This window comes from Oncorhynchus kisutch, linkage group LG4 (assembly GCF_002021735.2).
Source record: "Oncorhynchus kisutch isolate 150728-3 linkage group LG4, Okis_V2, whole genome shotgun sequence".
NCBI lineage: Eukaryota > Metazoa > Chordata > Actinopteri > Salmoniformes > Salmonidae > Oncorhynchus > Oncorhynchus kisutch.
The window spans coordinates 80,841,814-80,862,398 of record NC_034177.2 but is presented as its reverse complement, the minus strand read 5'-3'; the positions used below and the strand labels follow the sequence as shown (position 1 = coordinate 80,862,398).

At 43.2% G+C, this 20,585-nt stretch overlaps 1 protein-coding gene across 1 annotated transcript in view; it reads right to left on the bottom strand.

Annotated features, from left to right (window-relative positions):
* LOC109890058 (leucine-rich melanocyte differentiation-associated protein) overlaps positions 1–20,585 on the bottom strand; it is a 391,625-nt gene that overhangs the window by 116,412 nt on the left and 254,628 nt on the right. Inside the window, exons 3-4 of the mRNA XM_031823757.1 lie at positions 5,274–5,400; positions 3,263–3,402 (exon numbers count right to left, since the gene is read on the bottom strand). Of these exons, the coding sequence (XP_031679617.1) occupies positions 3,263–3,402; positions 5,274–5,400 (267 nt within the window). The remainder of the gene's footprint in view (positions 1–3,262; positions 3,403–5,273; positions 5,401–20,585) is intronic.

Here is a 20,585-nt window from a genome sequence, read left to right as displayed (position 1 = left end):
TAAGTGTGTCATTGTAGCAAAGTATTTATAAACAAAAAATCAGAACTCTTAAAATGTATATTATCTATACAATAGGCCTGACACATTACCTCTTTCAAGGAGCTTTCCATTTTGATAGGGTTATTTTCCCGATAAAACCTTAAGGCCTACCTATAATAATTTAAATAATTTAAAAAACAACTCTGCATCGCTGCCCAGTCTGGCATGAGTGGCGTGTTTAGCATCCCCAGTGGCTCTGCAAGAGCAGATAGGGTATTCTCCGCTGCAGGCACCATTGCATGTGCCTGAAGCCAGACTCTGGCCAAACACATGTTTCTAAAACATTATTCAAAGCATTTTTAGTTTAATTTGTATTTCATTCTAAGTAAGGCACAGCCTATATGCACAATGTTGTTTAAATGCTGAGCGCTATAATATTCCTGCAAATGCTTCACAATGTATTTCTTTGTAGGCTATAGCCTTGAAATCATTGAAATAATAGGCTAATAATATAGCTTAAATAATAAATGTTTGTTATTTCTTACATCTTGCCCAAACTGGATGCATGCGTGCGTCAGCGTGGACCATCATGCGCAAATTGATTTCGTCCCTCCACACCAAACGTGATCACGACACGCAGGTTGAAATATCAAAACAAACTCTGAACCAATTATATTATTTTGGGGATAGGTCAAAAAGTATTAAACATTTATGGCAATTTAGCTAGCTAGCTTGCAGTTGCTAGCTACTTTGTCCTATTTAGCTAGCTAGCTTGCAGTTGCTAGCTACTTTGTCCTATTTAGCTAGCTAGCTTTCTGTTGCTAGCTAATTTGTCCTGGGATATAAACATTGAGTTGTTATTTTACCTGAAATGTACAAGGTCATCTACTCTGACAATTAATCCACACATAAAACGGTCAACCGAATCGTTTCTAGTCATCTCTCCTCCTTCCAGGCTTTTTCGTCTTTGGACTTTGTATGGCAATTGGCAACTTTCATAATAAGGTGAATTAACACAACTGACATCAATTCATCTTTTAATCACCAATCATCAATATATGCTTCTAAAAGCCAATGAAGAGATGGGAGAAGCAGGACTTGCATCGCGTTCGGCACCACAAATAGAAGCAACTTCTATTTTAGTGGCTGGCAACGCAGACGCTCATTGGCGCAGGAGCAGTGTGGGTGCAATGATATAATAACATGTATGTGTACATTTATTTTGTAATGCTCGCACACGTGACGCTTCCGGTTTGGGCAGCGTGTTAGGCTATCTGTCTGTCTGACCTATTTAGAATGTTTTGATGCTGTTTAATACGACAAGTAACTTATTTAAAATGATGAGTGCTGCTTACAGTCACCTTTTCATGTTGTTTATTCAAATACTCTTTATTCAAATCATATGGTTTGGTTTCAATAGATTAGCTCATGCTCTGGCCATAGAAAAGCATTGAATAACACATTTAGAAATAGCAAAAAAGACAGTCAAAAAACAAATGATAAAGTATACGTTTTTAAAGTGTCTGTCCTATATCTAGAAGATATAAGAAAGATAAAGAAATATTTTTGTTTTTTTGGACACATATTTAACCTCTTATTTTTGTTGGGACAAAACTTCCTCCATATTCCATTTGTTTGTCTGGGTTACCTTCAGACGAGTCCCGTGGGACATGTGGGGGTTGTAGAGTAAAACGGAGAACATCATCGTATTCCTGAGAGTCTCCCATTTTCATTGTTGGTAGTTTGTGGGCCAAACCATCCGGACACTACAGACGTTTTCATGAGGAGGCAGATGCGGTAGATTGAGACGCAGCCCATGCAAAAAAACTGATATCGCTAGCATAAATTGAAAGATTTTTATATTATGTTATTTAGATTGCGGCACGGGTGTGTCAATGAACTATTAAGGATTTTAAATAGCCAAAGTGATTAGTCACAGGAATAAGAACTAATAAAGCCAATGCAACTGCCTGTTTTACAAATGGTAGGCCTACCACATAAATGGTCATTCATAAAATTCCATTGCGTGCCGACATGGTAGTAAGCTAGTAAGCACGGACAGACGCCAACGTTTCTTTTTGTATTTTACAAACAGTAGGCCTACCACATAGATGGGCGTTCATAAATAATGTCAGGCAACACTGTAGGCTACACCCCAGTAAGCACGGACCAATGCCGATGCCTTTTGGACACATTGTTTTGGTGCAGTCCGGACCGGCCTTGATTTCCATATTCACAGATGTTGGCTTTTGGTCAGGACCAAATCTGAACCAGTCATAGAAGTCTATAGTTTGGCTCGGTCCGGACTGGACCAGCCTTGATTTGGCCCAAACATCCATAAATGACATATTTCTAACTTTCATTCAGAACCGAAAATAAGTATGTTTCAACATCTGGAAAATATGAATTTTTTCACCTTTCAGTCAGAACCTAAATTGAACATTTGAAAAATACTATTTTAGACATCTTTTCAACGTCAATGTGCTTACTGGGACTATTCTAGTTTAGCGGTGCCAGCTATTTTTTTGTCTTGCCCTGGGACGGCAGAACGGCCAGGAACAAACAACATGAGAGAACAAACAACATGAGTTTTTATGACATCATCACTGTGCAACCCTTTGGCAATGACCTGTATCTCTGTATGTCATCCTCCTTGCTGTTCTTGTATGTGTGTGTGTGTACTGTATAGACATGTCCCTACCTGTATCTCTGACTGTCGTCCTCCTTCCTGTTCTTGTATGTGTGTGTGTGTACTGTATAGACATGTCCCTACCTGTATCTCTGGTAGTCATCCTCCTTCCTGTTCTTGTATGTGTGTGTGTGTGTACTGTATACACATGTCCCTACCTGTATCTCTGGTAGTCATCCTCCTTCCTGTTCTTGTATGTGTGTGTGTGTACTGTATACACATGTCCCTACCTGTATCTCTGACTGTCGTCCTCCTTCCTGTTCTTGTATGTGTGCGTGTGTGTACTGTATAGACATGTCCCTACCTGTATCTCTGACTGTCGTCCTCCTTCCTGTTCTTGTATGTGTGTGTGTGTACTGTATAGACATGTCCCTACCTGTATCTCTGGTAGTCATCCTCCTTCCTGTTCTTGTATGTGTGTGTGTGTACTGTATAGACATGTCCCTACCTGTATCTCTGGTAGTCATCCTCCTTCCTGTTCTTGTATGTGTGTGTGTGTGTACTGTATACACATGTCCCTACCTGTATCTCTGGTAGTCATCCTCCTTCCTGTTCTTGTATGTGTGTGTGTGTACTGTATACACATGTCCCTACCTGTATCTCTGGTAGTCATCCTCATCCTTGTCCAGGCTGACCAGCTGGTTGGGACAGGCCTCGTTTCCCAGCAGGCTGAGGTACTGCAGCGACGGAGTTGCCTCCGCCAAGTGTTCCAGCAGTGCCTCGATGTCAGTCAGGTGTCAGAGGTCAAGGCTGCTAATCACATTAGCATTTACCCCCCCCCAGCTTCAGAAAGCTAGTCACAGGCAATGGGTTGCTGTGAGAGAGCGGATAAAAATTTAAGGCTCAGAGGCATTTATTTGTCTGTTTCTCTGTATTTTCCCTCTCTCTCTCTCTCTCTTTCTACCCTGCCATCTTTCTTCCTCTCTCCCTTCTCTCTTGCTCTCTCCATTTCTTCTTCTCTCCCTCTCTCCTCAACCCCCCCCCCCCAGGTGGCCGGGTGGGGAGCGTTAAAACATTGACAAAATGATGGATGCCCTGTGGTTCAAACGGTCCATGATTCGCAGAGCCGTAGCCAACGCCATAAACCCCCCCCCCAAACGTGGAAAAAAAGCTACCAGCCTCCCAAACAGGCACAGTCATCACTAATACATTCACTTCATTGGAAAATTGAGCCCAAAGTGTCAAAATGAAAGCGCACTAATGCAGTGGTGGAGTGTGTAAAATGGCACAGCTCCACATCAAGATGTGGTCTAATTGGGGCATTAGCATGTGCAGGCCACTTCACCTCTCTTTCGCTCTCTTTCTCCCTCAAATCAAATCAAATCAAATCCCTCACCCCCTCCCTATCCCCCTCTCTCTCTTTCTTTCTTTCTCTCTCTCTGCTTCAGAGCAGTTGACACGCACTTCAAGGAGGCCCAGTTTTAATGTTGACACGGTAGTTGTGTGTTTGCATCATTACCCTGTAGATGGATCTACTGGGGAGGCTACCAGGGACAAACAGGACACGTAGTTAGGCTGGGTTCTTAACGCTAAGGGAGGAAGTTGAAACATTTTCTGTCTGATCATAAGCAGTGTAATATTGCAGTGTCTGGATTTGAGTGTGAGTGCTTACGGTTTACTATGAGGAAGGTATACAGGTATGGAGCTGTTTAATCATTGATCACAAAATATACATGTAACTGGAAATGTATACAGAGTTACAATAAGGACTGCATGTTTGGTTTTCATATGTTAAATGTTCTAGTGTCTTGTTTCAACATATTTATTTTGTTGAGGTTTCCAGTTTTACACCCTACTGTTTATGAGTTATTATACTAGTGGTTAATTTGTCAATGTTTGTAGTTGGTTATACTACTAATACATATATATATATTGCTCTTTCTCAAAGATATGCTCAGAAGTTCCTCTCTTTCCATTTTCTTCCTCAACATATCGACACAGACCCTGCTGTCTTATATCCCTGTTTCCACTAGAGGTCCCCGTGGCGTAGAAACTAGTCTGTGGGGTCTGAGGTACCAAGACCCACATGCCTTTAACACTGCTTTTACATGCACTACAAATACCCCAGAGGCCTTTCAGAGAGATAGAGAACACAGAGATACAGAAGCACAACAACAGGTGCATTCCTAAATTCACTCTGCCTATCTCCTCCGATTTCAGAGTACTCTCGTCAGTGAGCCAGAGCGCAGAATAACTGACGAATTTACAAATGCTCAACACCAGTTGAATGTGGCCGGTGTCGGTAAATGTCAGTACAAAAAAGAGTAATTCAATTATTGCCAGCAGCACAGTTACAGTCACCAACGCTCTGGATAACATGAAAACAGCCTAACCAGCTCTGCTAGGGTGAGTAAAATGGTCAGAGTGAGGTGTCATCTGTCTCATTTGGGTCTGGAAGTAGTTAGCAAGCTAGCCAACATTAGCCAGTTTACTTGGGTGCTTGACTGCCGTTGTGAGGTCAGAATGCTTGGATCAACCCTACTCCTTGGCCAGAGCGTCCAGTGTCCGCTCTGAACACACCCAGAGACTAATGTTCTTACAGCTCTATGAAGTAGCCAATGCTACAGAATGACACAGAGAATGAGTGCTTCGCTTGAAAGGATATTTGGTTCTTATTGAGTGTCAGGGTGTGGAGGGTGGGTAACCTGGGCAACTGGAGGTCGTTTCCGAGCAGATTGTTGTCGACGACCAGTTCTTCCAGCCCAGTGAACGCTTTCAGGCCAGCCAGTGACCTGCAATGATAAAGCGAGAGAGAGAGAGAGAGAGAGAGAGAGAGAGAGAGAGAGAGAGAGAGAGAGAGAGAGAGAGAGAGAGAGAGAGAGAAGAGAAAAATGATACGGCTCTAAATCTGTGCAGACGGCCATTATGTGCAGAAATAAATATTTCAACCTCTCTCTTTTCACGCGTCAGCAGAGACAGGGAGAGTTTTGTCAGGGGCCTGTCAGAGAGGGAATGAGGAGAATTAGTGGTGCTGAGTTCCCCTGGCAAGGCCTGGACCCGGGACTCAGCGGCGAAGGGCTTCCTTCACAACGCTGGCAGGATGAGGGATGGGGGTCACCAGTGAGTAGCCAGGATTCAAAACAAAAGGCTTCAGAAATGTGGCGGGCAGGATGAATTTGTCAATGTCTTGTGTCTGGAGGCGCCTGGTTTGGCCTGACCCCAACCCTCCATTCCCAAGACAAATCACTCTGTCACACTTCACCTTCATTCCACGGACACAAATTTAACTTGTCATCCATCATCATCACAGCCCGACCAGCCGAATACAGAATACACACTCCCACAATCACAGACTGAATGGAAATGGAAACTTTTTTGAAAACTGTGATGGGGGTTGGTTTAACACCAAAGCATTTTTAGTTAAAGTGTTTTTTTTACAATTTGTTTTTGTGAAGGACTGCAGAACCCTCTGATGCACATACATTGATTTTACGCACTCACACACAAACACACACACACACACATACACATACATACACACACACACACACACACACACACACAGAAGTGGGATAAAGATGATGGAGAGCAGTGTTCAGGGTAATGTTAGGGGGATTGCAGAGTTCAACCCTTGTTGAAGGTTTATAAAGCCAGCCCACTATGTTAATCAAGTGTTCAGGCCATCCTGTCAGCCCACTATGTTAATCAAGTGTTCAGGCCATCCTGTCAGCCCACTATGTTAATCAAGTGTTCAGGCCATCCTGTCAGCCCACTATGTTAATCAAGTGTTCAGGCCATCCTGTCAGCCCACTATGTTAATCAAGTGTTCAGGCCATCCTGTCAGCCCACTATGTTAATCAAGTGTTCAGGCCATCCTGTCAGCCCACTATGTTAATCAAGTGTTCAGGCCATCCTGTCAGCCCACTATGTTAATCAAGTGTTCAGGCCATCCTGTCAGCCCACTATGTTAATCAAGTGTTCAGGCCATCCTGTCAGCCCACTATGTTAATCAAGTGTTCAGGCCATCCTGTCAGCCCACTATGTTAATCATGTGTTCAGGCCATCCTGTCAACCCACTATGTTAATCATGTGTTCAGGTCATCCTGTCAGCCCACTATGTTAATCATGTGTTCAGGCCATCCTGTCAACCCACTATGTTAATCATGTGTTCAGGCCATCCTGTCAGCAAAACATGTTAATCATGTGTTCAGGCCATCCTGTCAGCAAAACATGTTAATGTGTCCAGACTGACTTCAATTGACATTGAAACCTGGCTGAGAAGAACATTATAGTAGGACTACTTTCTCACATGACTGTCATTTCTATTCATCATTAGAAAAAATAAGAACTTAAGATGTAACACATTCTTTAACCACCACGTTTAAAGTGAGATATAAAAAATACTATATTAGTGATATTTCTGATGAAGCGATGTACCTTCTGGTAGGGCTAGTGTCTGTGACTTCATCTATAGAAATATAACAGTTATCATGACAATAGCAAGTTGGTTAGAGCGGTGGGCCAGTAACCGAAAGGTTACTGGATCAACTCCCCGAGCTGACAAAGTAAAAGTATGTTGTTCTGCCCGTGAACAAGGTCCACTGTTCCCCGGTAGGCCATCATTGTAAATAAAAAATTGTTCTTAACGGACTTGCCTAGTTAAATAAAGGTTCAATAAAATAAAAAGAAGAAAAACTACAAGGCATGATGACAAACTAAGACCTTAGAACATCAGACTGTATTCCCATTGAAATCATCCCCATGTGTGTGTGTGTGTTAATGCATACATACCTGCGTGTGTGTCTATAATAGAGTAGGGTCTGTACTCCTGTGTGTTGCATTGTGCACTGCTTGGTTAAAATAAGCTGCATGGCACAGAGGTTGTTTTCATGTCACCAATGCTGTGTGCACCGGCCGATCTAATCAACTAAATTCACAGCAAGGGGAGAGTAGAGCACAGCACAGCTACCTAATCCCATCCTGGTGGTGTGTGTGTGTGTGTGTGTGTGTGTGTGTGTGTGTGTGTGTGTGTGTGTGTGTGTATGTGTTCGACTATACTTGTGGGGACCTGGAGTCCCCACAAAAATAGTAAACAAACAAAAATTTGACCAACAGGGGACATTTTGTTAGTCCCCACAAGGTCAAATGCTATTACTATGGAGTTTAGAATTAGTGTTAGAATTAGGTTTGGGATTAGGAGCTAAGGTTAAGTTTAGGGTTAGGTTTAGGGCTAGTGGGTAGGATTTTGAATGTGACTGAATTGTGTGTCCCCACAAGGTTAAATGTGTGTGTGTGTGTAGGGGGATACAGTATGAGGATTTACATGAATTGTCTCCAGCTTTTGTTTATTTTATTTACCTAGGCAAGTCAGTTAAGAACAAATTCTTATTTACAATGACGGCCTACCTTTCCCTGGCGCTCTCTGCAGATTCCCTAACACCAACATCTGGTTTCATTACCTTTCTTATTAGAGCCTAGTTTTAATATGGAGAACAGAGTGAATGCAATTTAGTTAAAAACATAACCAGTCCTCTTTAGTGTTTTACGACAACTAATGAGCATAATTGAAGTCCCAAAGCTCTTATGGTTGGGTAAAATGGAAAACACACACGTGCACAACGCACGCAGGCAGGCAGGCATGCACGCACGCACACACACACGGGTGTGGAAAGGAGAGGACAGAGGGGAAAGGAGGCCAAACTAGGAAACGAGAGGCTACACTAGGAGACATGATGGGAAGCAAGAGCCCAGACGAGGAGACAGGAGGCCAGATGAGGATACATGAGAAGAGATAGGAGAACATAAGAGGAGCCAGGAGCCAGGAGAGGAGACAGGAGGCCAGATGAGGAGCCAGGAGAGGAGACAGGAGGCCAGATGAGGAGACAGGACAGGAGAGGAGACAGGAGGCCAGATGAGGAGACAGGAGGCCAGATGAGGAACCAGGACAGGAGACATACCTGTGACCCAGAGAGGTGTAGACAGAGACAGAGGCATCCGGATCAGTAGTTTAATACTAATGCAGACACACTGATTGATAAACCACCACTGACAGCCCCGCGGAGGGAAGAAAACCCTCTGTGATTATTGGCTGAAATGTCAGTCACTCCTGCCAATGGCGTAGGTCCATCTCATGTCAAATGTCTTTAAGCAAGGAATGACAGTAGGATAATAGCCTCAGATCTTCTACATCTTTCCGATTCTCTCTTTGCGTGTCAGAATAAATCACAGTTGGCATTTTTAGTAGTGTTTAGGATTGGAGGTCAACTGCGGAGACAACCTAACATATATATCCATTCCCTCACAGAGTCCAAATATAACCCAGGACAATCCTAATGAAGACCAGTCACACAGGTAAAGAAAAATCCCCACAGTTATAGAGGACGCTCTATATTCACTTTACTAGTGGATCCAATCTGTAGAGAACCAGATAGATATTTTCAGAACTCTGGTCTGTCTGAGTAGAAAAACAAAACTAAGAGAAGAACACTGAAAAGTCAAGACAGGCCACAGCCTTAGGCCCCGTTTTAAAGTTAGAGGGCCTGTGTGGTGTCACAGCTATTGGTGGTGGTGGAGATTCTGGAGAAGTCATCTCTCTCTTCCAGTAAGACGGCTGCGGACTGGCGAGCAAAATGACACACTGTTCAGAGAGCAACAGATAAATGTTTGATGAATTGGCCAATACTGGGGCAGTGATGGCCTTCATACGTGCATAATGGACTAGCTGCAGCACACTTCAGATGGCCTGCCATGATAAGGCAGAGTAATGAACGGGAGAAGGGAAAAGTAGGATCCGGACGGGTTTTAATAAATGTAATAAGAAAAACTAATGGAAAGAGATGGAGAGATGTCTGGGAGAGGAAAGACGGAACAGAAACGTCCATCTGTCCATCAGGCTGAATAGTCGATTAGGCTTCATTGGGCGATCACGTCACTCTGGGAGCAATTGGCTGTCCTGTGACTAAAGCAGGTACAGTCAGTTGGGGCTTGGCAATTGGATTGCAGAGTTGCAACGGGCTTTGCTATTGAACAACAACAGAACTACACGTCACACCATAACAACAGTTCCCTGGTAATGTGTCTGTGTGTGAAAACACAACAGATCCAATGAGAGGAACATTGTGAAGACTATATGCCCTGAACACACGTCACGACCCACCTACTCCCATCCAAACACACTGGAGGCAGGCGTCAGTCACTACAGGATGGTGGTCATTATCCCCCACCCCACTTCCAGGACACACATATAGCTCTCCCCTCTCTCTCTCTCTCCATCCTCCCGGGATACATGTCAATTCACACGTTAGAGGATTACACGTTGTCCCCTACCCATGCTGCTGTGAATGACTGCTAATGAGGAGGCTAATCATTGGGGTACATGTGGAGCGGGTTGGTAAATCCTTCCTGAACGGGTTTTATGCGCTTAATCTGCTTTGAATAAGACACAGTCAGTGTCTGATGATGTCATACGCGTAAAGGCATTGCCAACTACAAAGACCCTGATTAGAGGTGAGAGAGGTTCAGACTGAAGTTAACGTAGGGTTACATGTGCAAATAAAACAGATTCAATTGTATACAGCACATTGTCTTAGGCTGAAATAGTCTATGCATTAATCATTTCACAAAATCAACATCAATTGAACCTTAATGAGTTTGATTATAACACTTGAAATGATATTCAAAAGGAGAAACACTCCCAACATGTCATTTTTTTAATTGGTCAAAAAGTGTGTGGTGAGCTTTTATCAACCAATAAGATGGAAGGGAAGTTGGTAGCATATAAATACCAGAAAACTTTACAAATGTATGAATAACGGTCAAACTGTCAGTAAGGATAAACTATTAGAAAACATATTTTGATTAAAGCAAACAAAGTAAGGATTTAAAAAAGCCTAGTAGTTGGACTAATAGCACAGCTACATGTACAAATAGAAGGTACATTTCTGTGAATGAGTCCACACAAATAGCCTATGACTGTCACATTTTATTTAGGTAAAACAGTCAAGTCATTTTACAAGTACACATTTTTATGTTGAATCAATTTACAACAATCAATCAATCAATCAAATGTTAACACATTTTATTTAAAACAAGTCTAATCAATTTACAAGTAGGCTGAAAAGAGAATGATATTCTGATAGATATGTTCAGGCTTTGAATAGTTGTTTTCCCTCTATTGGACTAGGCCAGTACTTCCCAAACTGTTTCACTCAGCCCCCCTTCCATCATTCACTAACCATTCCTCTAATCATTCCTCTTCATGTTGTATGGTCTCAGTGCTTGCAGCACCGCAACCTTTCTTGTGAATGTTAGTATTGAATGATTAGTTGTCTCTTCATATGACAAATGCTTTCATCCCTCTGTGAGACTGAGCTGAAAATCAATTCTTAGATGCCATCTTTGTCATTATGTAGCTACATCAGTGCTGCACACACACACACACACACACACACACACACACACACACACACACACACACACACACACACACACACACACACACACACACACACACAACCATAAAACCATAAAACCAAAGCTTCCTTCATGTCTCTGTCAGTTTAAATATGACCCCATCATTACATTATTCACTTCAGTGTTGTCAACATCTTCCACATTAGGCCTGAGCCAGTTCAACTAGCATCTCCCAGCCTTGTGTATGCCTCAACGTTCACCTAGTAGCAAATAATCACTAGAGGCCTGTCACTGCATGGCAGATGATGGATGGGCTTTGATGGACGACCCTGCCACAGCCATGTCCACTAATGCATTATGATAGACCTCATCTATAGGATAGACCACACGAAAGCCTTTCATCCTAGACAAAGACAGATGCACACAGACACGCAAGCACAAATACAATCACACGCACGCACGCACGCACGCACGCACGCACGCACGCACGCACGCACGCACGCACGCACGCACGCACGCACGCACGCACGCACGCACGCACGCACGCACGCACGCACGCACGCACGCACGCACGCACGCACGCACGCACGCACGCACGCACGCACGCACGCACGCACGCACGCACGCACACACACACACACACACACACACACACACACACACACACACACACACACACACACACACACACACACACACCTGGGCCAGTTCTCTCCAGGGTATGATGATTACACTGCCCCCTATTGTTCTCAGTATTAACATGCAAACTACACAACTATCTTTGATCTCTCACTCGCTGACACAAATCCTTTCAAGCCCCAATGTTTCCCTCCAAAGGTAATTAGAGCTAATTAAAAAGTTTTGAAAGCAGTCGAAGGGTGCTGTTGATGCCTCCGCCAACCGCCCTACACTCCTATTCAAATTACCCATCAGCCCCCTACCAGAGTCCTGAGAATGTGTTTGTCAGCTGTGTTCCTGCCGTGTGATTGCTGTGAGGACGACGACACCAGTCTGACTAAAACCGGTATGTGGAAGTCATGTAGGAACCTGCTATCTCAGTGAGGGGGTCTAACTGGCACCGGCGGTACTTCCTTCTAACAAACCGGTGCTCTACGGGAGCAATAACAGATGTTGGTAACAGTAGAACGACAAATAGAATAGGTGTGGTCTCTGATTGCAAAACTGGTGCTTGATTGAGGCTTGTAAACTATAGCTGTAATTAGATTGAAGATTTCAATATATTTATATACAGTACTGGTCAATAGTTTGGACACATCTACTCATTCCAGGGTTTTCTTTATTTTGACTATTTTCTACATTGTAGAATAATAGTGAAGACATCAAAACTATGAAATAACACATATGGAATCATGTATTATCAAAATATATTTTATGTTTGAGATTCTTCAAAGTAACCACCCTTTGCCTTGATGACAGCTTTGCACACTCTTGGCATTCTCTCAACCAGCTTCATGAGGTAGTCACCTGGAATGGATTTTAAATAACAGGTGTGTCCAGGTACTGTATATATGTTAAACACAACATCACGTAGTATTATTATTATCATACATAGTACATACCATATTGAATTAGCATACCGTATTAAACCAAACTAACACAAGTTGAACTGAGTTCAACATAATTTATGAACACATTTGTAATTAAACCTGGTTTGGTGTGTAATCATCAGAGTGATCAAGACAACAACAAACAGTCCCACCCACCATCCCTCCATCCTGCTCCCTTCTTCAACCGGTTATTATCATATAATTAGCTGTCGTTCCAGTGTATCATTAAGAGGTTCGCTAAGTGTCAGGTACAGCAGCGTCTTAGGAAATGACAAGGGGAAAGCAATATCGTTCCACAATGTTACGGCATGGTAATTACATCTACAGCATCAGGAGCGGGCAGGGACAGAAGTGATAATTAGACTAGTAGTCATACTAATTAAAACCTCTATATACCCCCCCACCCCACCGTTTTATCTGTACTTCCCTATTATGAAGGAATATACTGTAGTTATTCATGCTTAAATGAAGATGTACCATAAAGGGTAAATGAGCGGTACACAACTAAGCTACATTCTTTGTGGGTGTGATTGAATCCAGCCATAGTTGAGTGATTAAAGGTTTGATTTCTTTCGGCTGTCAGCCAAATGATGTTAACTTAAGTATATGTTTGTAGCTGATATATACTATCCATATGTGTGTGGTGAGTGCTTGTGAGATACCATGTAGCTGCATCTACAACAACAAGAAATACAGGAAAACCTGTCTACCAATCTACATCTCTCAACTGGTTGTCTTTGTCTCGTTTTACACCGTACACAGAGATAATAGAACATGTCACTTCACAAGACCGTTTGAAATGGAATGACAACCTCTAATTCAAATGTTACATTATAACTGACATCTTTGTGCCTGTATAATTGGCAGCGTATCCCAGTTAGGACTTACATATTTATCGTTCCGCCGGAGATGCTCAAAGCCGCGGACAGATAGGAGATTTTGATGGCACAACAGTCCAATGTGGGGAAAAATAGAACTGTACGTCAACTGTCGCTCTGTCAAGTGAAGTATTTTGTCACAATGAGCTTGAGAATAAACATGATTAGACACGGCAAACCAAACGGGGGTTGTTACGTTGGAAGCTCTGTCTGTAGTGGTAAAAAAATACAGCATCTTAATGAAGATGGAGAAGCCCTTCACACCAACTGGCAGACACTTGGCATGATGGGTGGATTAACAACACCGCAGCATTATGGACGACAAAGTTTACAAGGAAGTCACATTCCCTAATCATCACAGGACCTTGATACAAAAGCAAAGAAAATGATTGCCCAATCTCCAGAGTTACCTGTCTATCTCTGTTAGAGTGTTTGTGTACTTTTCAAAAGCCTTCACTGAAAATAATTGGGGCATGTGGTTGCTTTCTCAATGCAATGTGGTATTCAGATCAAGACGTGCTTTTCTCTGAAGATCGAAGAGGAGAAGGCCTAGTGTACCTGCGCTTGTGGTTTATTTTCTTCGGAAGATGGCTTTAGTAGCATTACTGGCGTGCCAATGTAAAGGGAGGCATGTGATAATTTATCTGCATAACGCTAACAATGGATGCTAGCTTTTCTCTCTCTCTCCCCCCCCACCCTCTCTCTGTCTGTCCCCCTCCCTCCCTCCTTCCCTACTTTCTCACCGCTGCTGGGCCATTACCTCTACAGAGTGGGGCTCATTAAAGAAGGCAAGTCTGGTCAAATCCTTCTGTAATTCGGTGGAGGTGAATTGCTGTCAACATCATTAACCGTCATTTCCAAACTCACTTCACTACTTATGAAGTGTTCTTTATTGTGTAATGGTCCAAATCTCTCTGGAAATCGCCCCTCTTCAAAGGGCCTGGAGGACATACCACCCACCCAGCCGCCTGCCTGGCTGCCTGGCTGAGGTTGACGTGTCAGAGGCCCCGGCAGATTAAACCTGGCTCTATCATTACGGGAACCTCTTTCTGTTTAAACGCAGAGGGCGTTTCATCCTGCGCTCCAACAGGTAACGTTACTCAGACCAGGCCTAGCATGAAGAGAAGGAGGGAAGATAGGAGATAAATAGAGAGAGGGGAAGACAAGAAAAGGAAATATATATTTTAGAACACATCTGTAGAATTGACTTCTTTTTATTTATTTATCCATTATTTTACCAGGTAATTTGACTGAGAACACGTTCTCATTTACAGCAACGACCTGGGGAATAGTTAAAGGGGAGAGGAGGGGGATGAATGAGCCAATTGTAAACTGGGGATTATTAGGTGACCGTGATGATATGAGGGCCAGATTGGGAATTTAGCCAGGACACCAGGGTTAACACCCCTACTCTTATGATGAGTGCCATGGGATCTTTAATGACCTCAGAGAGTCAGGACACCCGTTTAACATCCCATCGAAAGACGGCACCCTACACAGGGCAGTGTCCCCAATCGCTGCGTGGGGCATTGGGATATTTTTTAGACCAGAAGAAAGAGTGCCTCCTACTGGCCCTCCAACAACACTTCCAGCAGCATCTGGTCTCCCATCCAGGGAATGACCAGGACCAACCCTGCTTAGCTTCAGAAGCAAGCCAGCAGTGGTATGCAGGGTGGTGTAAATAATGACTTAATGTATGAAGCATTTACTAAGTTTTGTCTTATTCATCACAAGGAGATGGGAGGTTCTGGACAAACTGACATTTTCTTTCTCTGGATCCATATGAATGGTGTTTACTGATAGCTCAGGCATCTGATTAAGCATCATTTGGACAGACTGGCTCCATAGCAAATTAGCCTGAGAGCTGGCCTGCTTGTCATGCCATGAGCTGTCCACTGAGCCCCTGTCTTGGGGAAAAGGCCCTTTTGTGCGGCTGCAATTGTGTGTTCCCCGGTGCCCAGTGTCACGCTATGAGATGTCCTCCAAGCCTTGTGTTGGGGAAAGTCCCTTTTGAACGGCGGCCATTGTGTGTCACCGGTGCCAAGTCCCCTGCCAGGCAGGGACATAGAGACAGTACAGCAGGGGAACGCTTCTCAGGGATCTAAGACTCTACCGTAAATCTTCAAATGATTTAGCCAAACAAAGAGGGCCGCAGGGCCAGAGGAGAGAGGAGACACAGACAACTAGATGAATAAGCAATATCTATTACTGAGCTGACCTGCGAGCCCCCACACCGTGGCACCACATTTCACACCAAATCTCGCCAGATTGGAGTTGACACTCCTGGAGTGGATACACTGGCCCCCTGACTAGGTTAGCTGTCCGAGCCGACGAGTGGAGAGGGAAAGTGAAAAACCACCGAGACGGGGGCCAGCGTTGGAACGAACGGAGGGATGGATGGAAGGAGGGAGCAGGGCTATGAATGAAAAATCACGCATAATAGGTCTTGGTTGGTTTTAAAGTGAGACAAAAATGGCTCAATTTGAACATTTAGGCTCTCTGAATGGTCCTGGGTGATCTACATGAGGAACATGCGAGGGGACAAGCGCGTCAGCCCCCTGATCAGGAGACATCAAGAGTACCAAGCTGGACGTCCAACAGGCTTACCAGTGAACCAGTGAGTGGGCTGCTCTTAAAACCTTGTTTCAGCGTCCCTCTCGGCTTTGGCTTTGCCCCATGAAAAGCGATGCCTCCCTCCTTCCCTTCCTCCCCCCATACCCTTTTCACTTTGTCATACTATCCCTCCCCTACTTTGTATACACACAATGGTCAAAATAAACACAGCGCTCTTATTTGTTCAACACATTGTAAGCCTAAAGGTAGCCACACAAAACGTTATTCCCCATATAAATAGAATCTCATCCTATGGTATTCACTAATAGTATTAACATTACCCCATAATAAATATAGAACTAGGACATCTTTTTAAACTTAGTGGTTACTGTTAGTAATAAAAGCATATCTTTTATAAAAGTTTTTTTTTATTACCTTGATGGAAACCACTTTCAGAGGTAAGAGACGGTGTTCGGGAGGTGAGAAGAGATCGCACGACCTCATCACAGTGAGTCAATACAGCGTTAATTAATCTAATAACAATCCGCCCTGAAAAACAGGCCCTGAACTGACAAGAAGACATCCAGTATAGCAGAGAAGCAGACACCCAGAGCAGAACATTCACACATCGCCTAAGATCACAGGCTCTGAACAGAGAGCCGTCTTAAGCAGCCACCAATTAGCTGAAGGGGAATGAGAAAATATGTCTCAGGTTCATGGACCAAGCGTGAAACTCCATGATATGGTATGGCAGACAAAAACACAGCTGATCTTTTTATAGCCACCGGTGTGGTGTGTGTGTGGGACGGGAGGGGGGGGGGGGGGGGGGGGTTAAATAAAAGAACAGAGAATATTTTTGGGAAGAGCTGTATTGTTGAGTGTTTGATGTTCTTCGGCTTGCAAGCCTCCCCCTTTATCCTCCAAACATTACGATGGTCATTATGGCCAAACTTTTTCTGTTTCATCAGAGGACATTTCTCCAAAAAGCACGATCTTTGTCCCCATGTGCAGTTGCAAACCGTAGGCTTTTTGATGGCGGGTTTGGAGCAGTGGCTTTTTCCTTGCTGAGCGGCCTTCAGGTTGTGTCAATATAGGACTCGTTTTACTATGGATATAGATACTTTGGTACCTTTGATGTTGTTTCTGGGATTGATTTGCACTTTTCGCACCAAAGTACGTTCATTTCTAGGAGACGGAACGCATCTCTTTCCTGAGCGGTATGACGCCTGCGTGATCCCATAGTGTTTATACTTGCGTACTATTGTTTGTACAGATGGACGTGGTATCTTCAGGTGTTTGGAAATTGCTCCCAATGATGAACCAGACTTGTCGAGGACTACAATTTTTTTTTAATGAGGTCTTGGCTGATTTCTTTTGATTTTCCCGTGATGTCAAGCAAAGAGACACTGAGTTGGAAGGTAGGACTTGAAATACATCCACAGGTAAACCTCAATTGACTCAAATGATGTCAATTAGCCTATCAGAAGCTTCTTAAAGCCATGACATAATTTTCTAGAATTTTCCAAGCTGTTTAAAGGCACAGGCAACTTAGTGTATGTAAACATCTGACCCACTGGAATTGTGATACAGTGAATTATTATTAAGTGAAATAATCTGTCTGTAAACAATTGCTGGAAATATTACTTGTGTCATGCAGAAAGTAGATGTCCTAACCGACTTGCCAAAACTATAGTTTGATAACAAGAAGTTTGTGGAGTTGTTGAAAAACTCCAACCTAAGTGTATGTAAACTTCCTACTTCAACTGTTAGTAGATAACTAAACAGAACAAAAGCAGAAAAATACTAAGTGCACACTTCCAACATCTAAACAAGTTCAAGTCGAGCAGTCTTTTGAAAGAGTAAGAACATTTCAGTGAGACAACTCAAAGATGAAATCCATTAACGCCAAGATAATGGAATTCATTGCCCTTGACAATCAACCGTCCTCTGTCGTTAGATGATGTTGGCTTTCGCCGACTGGTCGAGCCCCGGGAACACACTATTTTTCAGATGTTGCCATACCAGAGTTATACAGTATTGTTGAAATGTACATATATGAGCTACTTGCTATAGGCATCACTGCTATTAGCTTCACGACTGACATCTGGACCAGCGATGTCAGCCCCACGAGCATGCTGACTCTGACAGCAAAGTGGGTTGACGAGGATTTCATACTGAGGAAAGCCGTTATTGCATGCTCAAGAATGTGCTGGTTCTCATACCGCTGCTGCCATTTCAATGGGATTTGAGAACATGTTTTAAACTTGGAAACATGAACACACACTGACTGGAGAAATAAGTTAATCAACTGCATCTGCAGCAGACGTGATACCACTGCTTGGCATGTACTGTATGATGAAATCCTGGTTGAGAATGAAACGACTGAACAAATGTACAACGAAACAGCACAGCAAGTAAGTGAAAGAAATAGGTTTTGATTATGTTTTACTGGTAATGGGGACATACGGAAATGCCAACAAAATAACTTTTTGGTCAGTGTGGTGTAACCTTTATTTAACTAGGCAAGTCAGCTAAGAACAAATTTGGCCTATAAATGGTGGCCTACCCCGGCCAACGCTGGGCCAATTGTGCACGGCCTTATGGGACTCTTGGACGAATCTTGCACTGAGATGCAGTGCCTTAGACCGCTGCGTCCATGTGTGTGTGTTGACTATTTAACTGTACTAGAATGCTAAAACGGACGCAAAAATGTTCGCAAAAAATATCGGTTATAGGTATCGGTACCGTTTCTTTTGGAAAGGAAAATATTGGATATCGTATTGGGCAAAAATGTCATAACGGTGCATCCCTAGTAACTAGGAAGACACAGGAGAGCAACAAAGGCACTGAGCATGTTGCGTGAGTCGAGCTAACCACCATATTAAGATCTCCGTATGTCTCTCTATAAGCCAACAGTACAACTCATTACTATCATGCCATTCAGTTGATAGTTATCAATGTGTTTCACAGAAACATTTAAACTAAAGGTTCAAATGTACATGACATTCACGCTCTCAGTAATTGCAAGTTTATTAATATGACCGATATGAGTATCATTAGGAGGGCTAATAATAGTCTAGAACCACTTTCGCTAAGTGAGAGCACAACGGACTGATATCTGACAGACACATTACGCAATCAGAAAAATGAGTCCGTTACGGAGAGGGGAAAAAAAGAGTAGAAACGTCTGTGTGCATAAAAATCAAAGAGCAATACAAGTCCCAGTGTATCATTGGAATGTTTAACCTTCTCTGATAGTACTACAGCATTCACGAATGTGGAACAATGGAGAGGGAACACCTTTCTCAAACAATAAAACCCTTTTACATCTGTACCTGGTACCAGGGCCATTCAAACAGAATGATAATGGCTGCTCTCGTTCAGACAGACAATCCGACCGTCACTCAGTCGATCGCCTTTGCAAATGGAAATGTGGAGAAAGGTGGAAGATGGGTAATCATTTTATCTAGTTGACACACATTACAACGGGGGAATTTCAAAAAGCGAAGATGGAAGCTTTCAGGTCAATTATGGTGTCAGGGCTGTCAGCTTGCTATGAAATATATACCTTTGAAGAACACTTTGGTGTCAGAATGAGAGAGGAGGAGAGGTCTGCATGGGGGATACATACTGTTAGATCCTATAAGAATATGATAGGAGCACACAGAGTAAAAACTGGCAAGATAATGGCCCATTTCCTCACTGAACACTGTCAGGGGGAGCAGAGGGATCATCTGCACATTGCTGCTGATGATATGGAAATGATGATTACTGTGCTGTATAAGTGGATTGAAACAGCTGCTTGGAATCAACGCAATGTACACATCAACCAACATTAAAAGTCATTTGATAATCTGTGCCACACTGTTGTTGCTTTTTCTCCCATCACCAAATTATTAAATGTAAGTAATTTCCTAGAGAATTCAAAAAATTCTAAAAATGAAATCGTGTTAGGACATTACAACCGTGAGAGGCGAAACCCAATACTTTGTATAGCACATCAAAAAATCGTATTTTTCTACGATTTCACGGCCAGCACTCTGGTCTTGTCAGGCTTGTCTGATGATTACAGTCTTACTGTGCTTATCTAAGCACAGGCTTTGATTCAATCAAATCCAAGCTTATTTACCAATCTTTCTAAAAGGATTCCTCAAGAACTACAGGGGGAAAGGGGAAAATAGGAAGTGACACAAGACAAGAAATCAACCCCGCCCCCTCTGCTCCTCCCCTTTCGCTCTTTCTCGGAAATGTGAACGTGTTCGCCCCTCAGCTCGAGCTATAGAATAGTAACCTTGAAAACCTGAGAATTATGGGTTATTGTAGTGTCAAAATGGGAGAAAGCTGTATGATACGATTGTGTCATTTAGACAATCAGACACTTAAGATAATCGCTGACAAATCACCCCCTCTGTCTCCCCCTTCATCCCATCCCTCCATCCAAGAGAAGCTCTTGACATGCCTGGTGATCATTTCTGGGCGACAGAGTGAAAGAAAGACAGAAAATAAAAGAGTGAGAGAGAGAGAAGGAGAGAGAGAGAGTGGTAGAGAGAAAGAGAGAGAGAGACA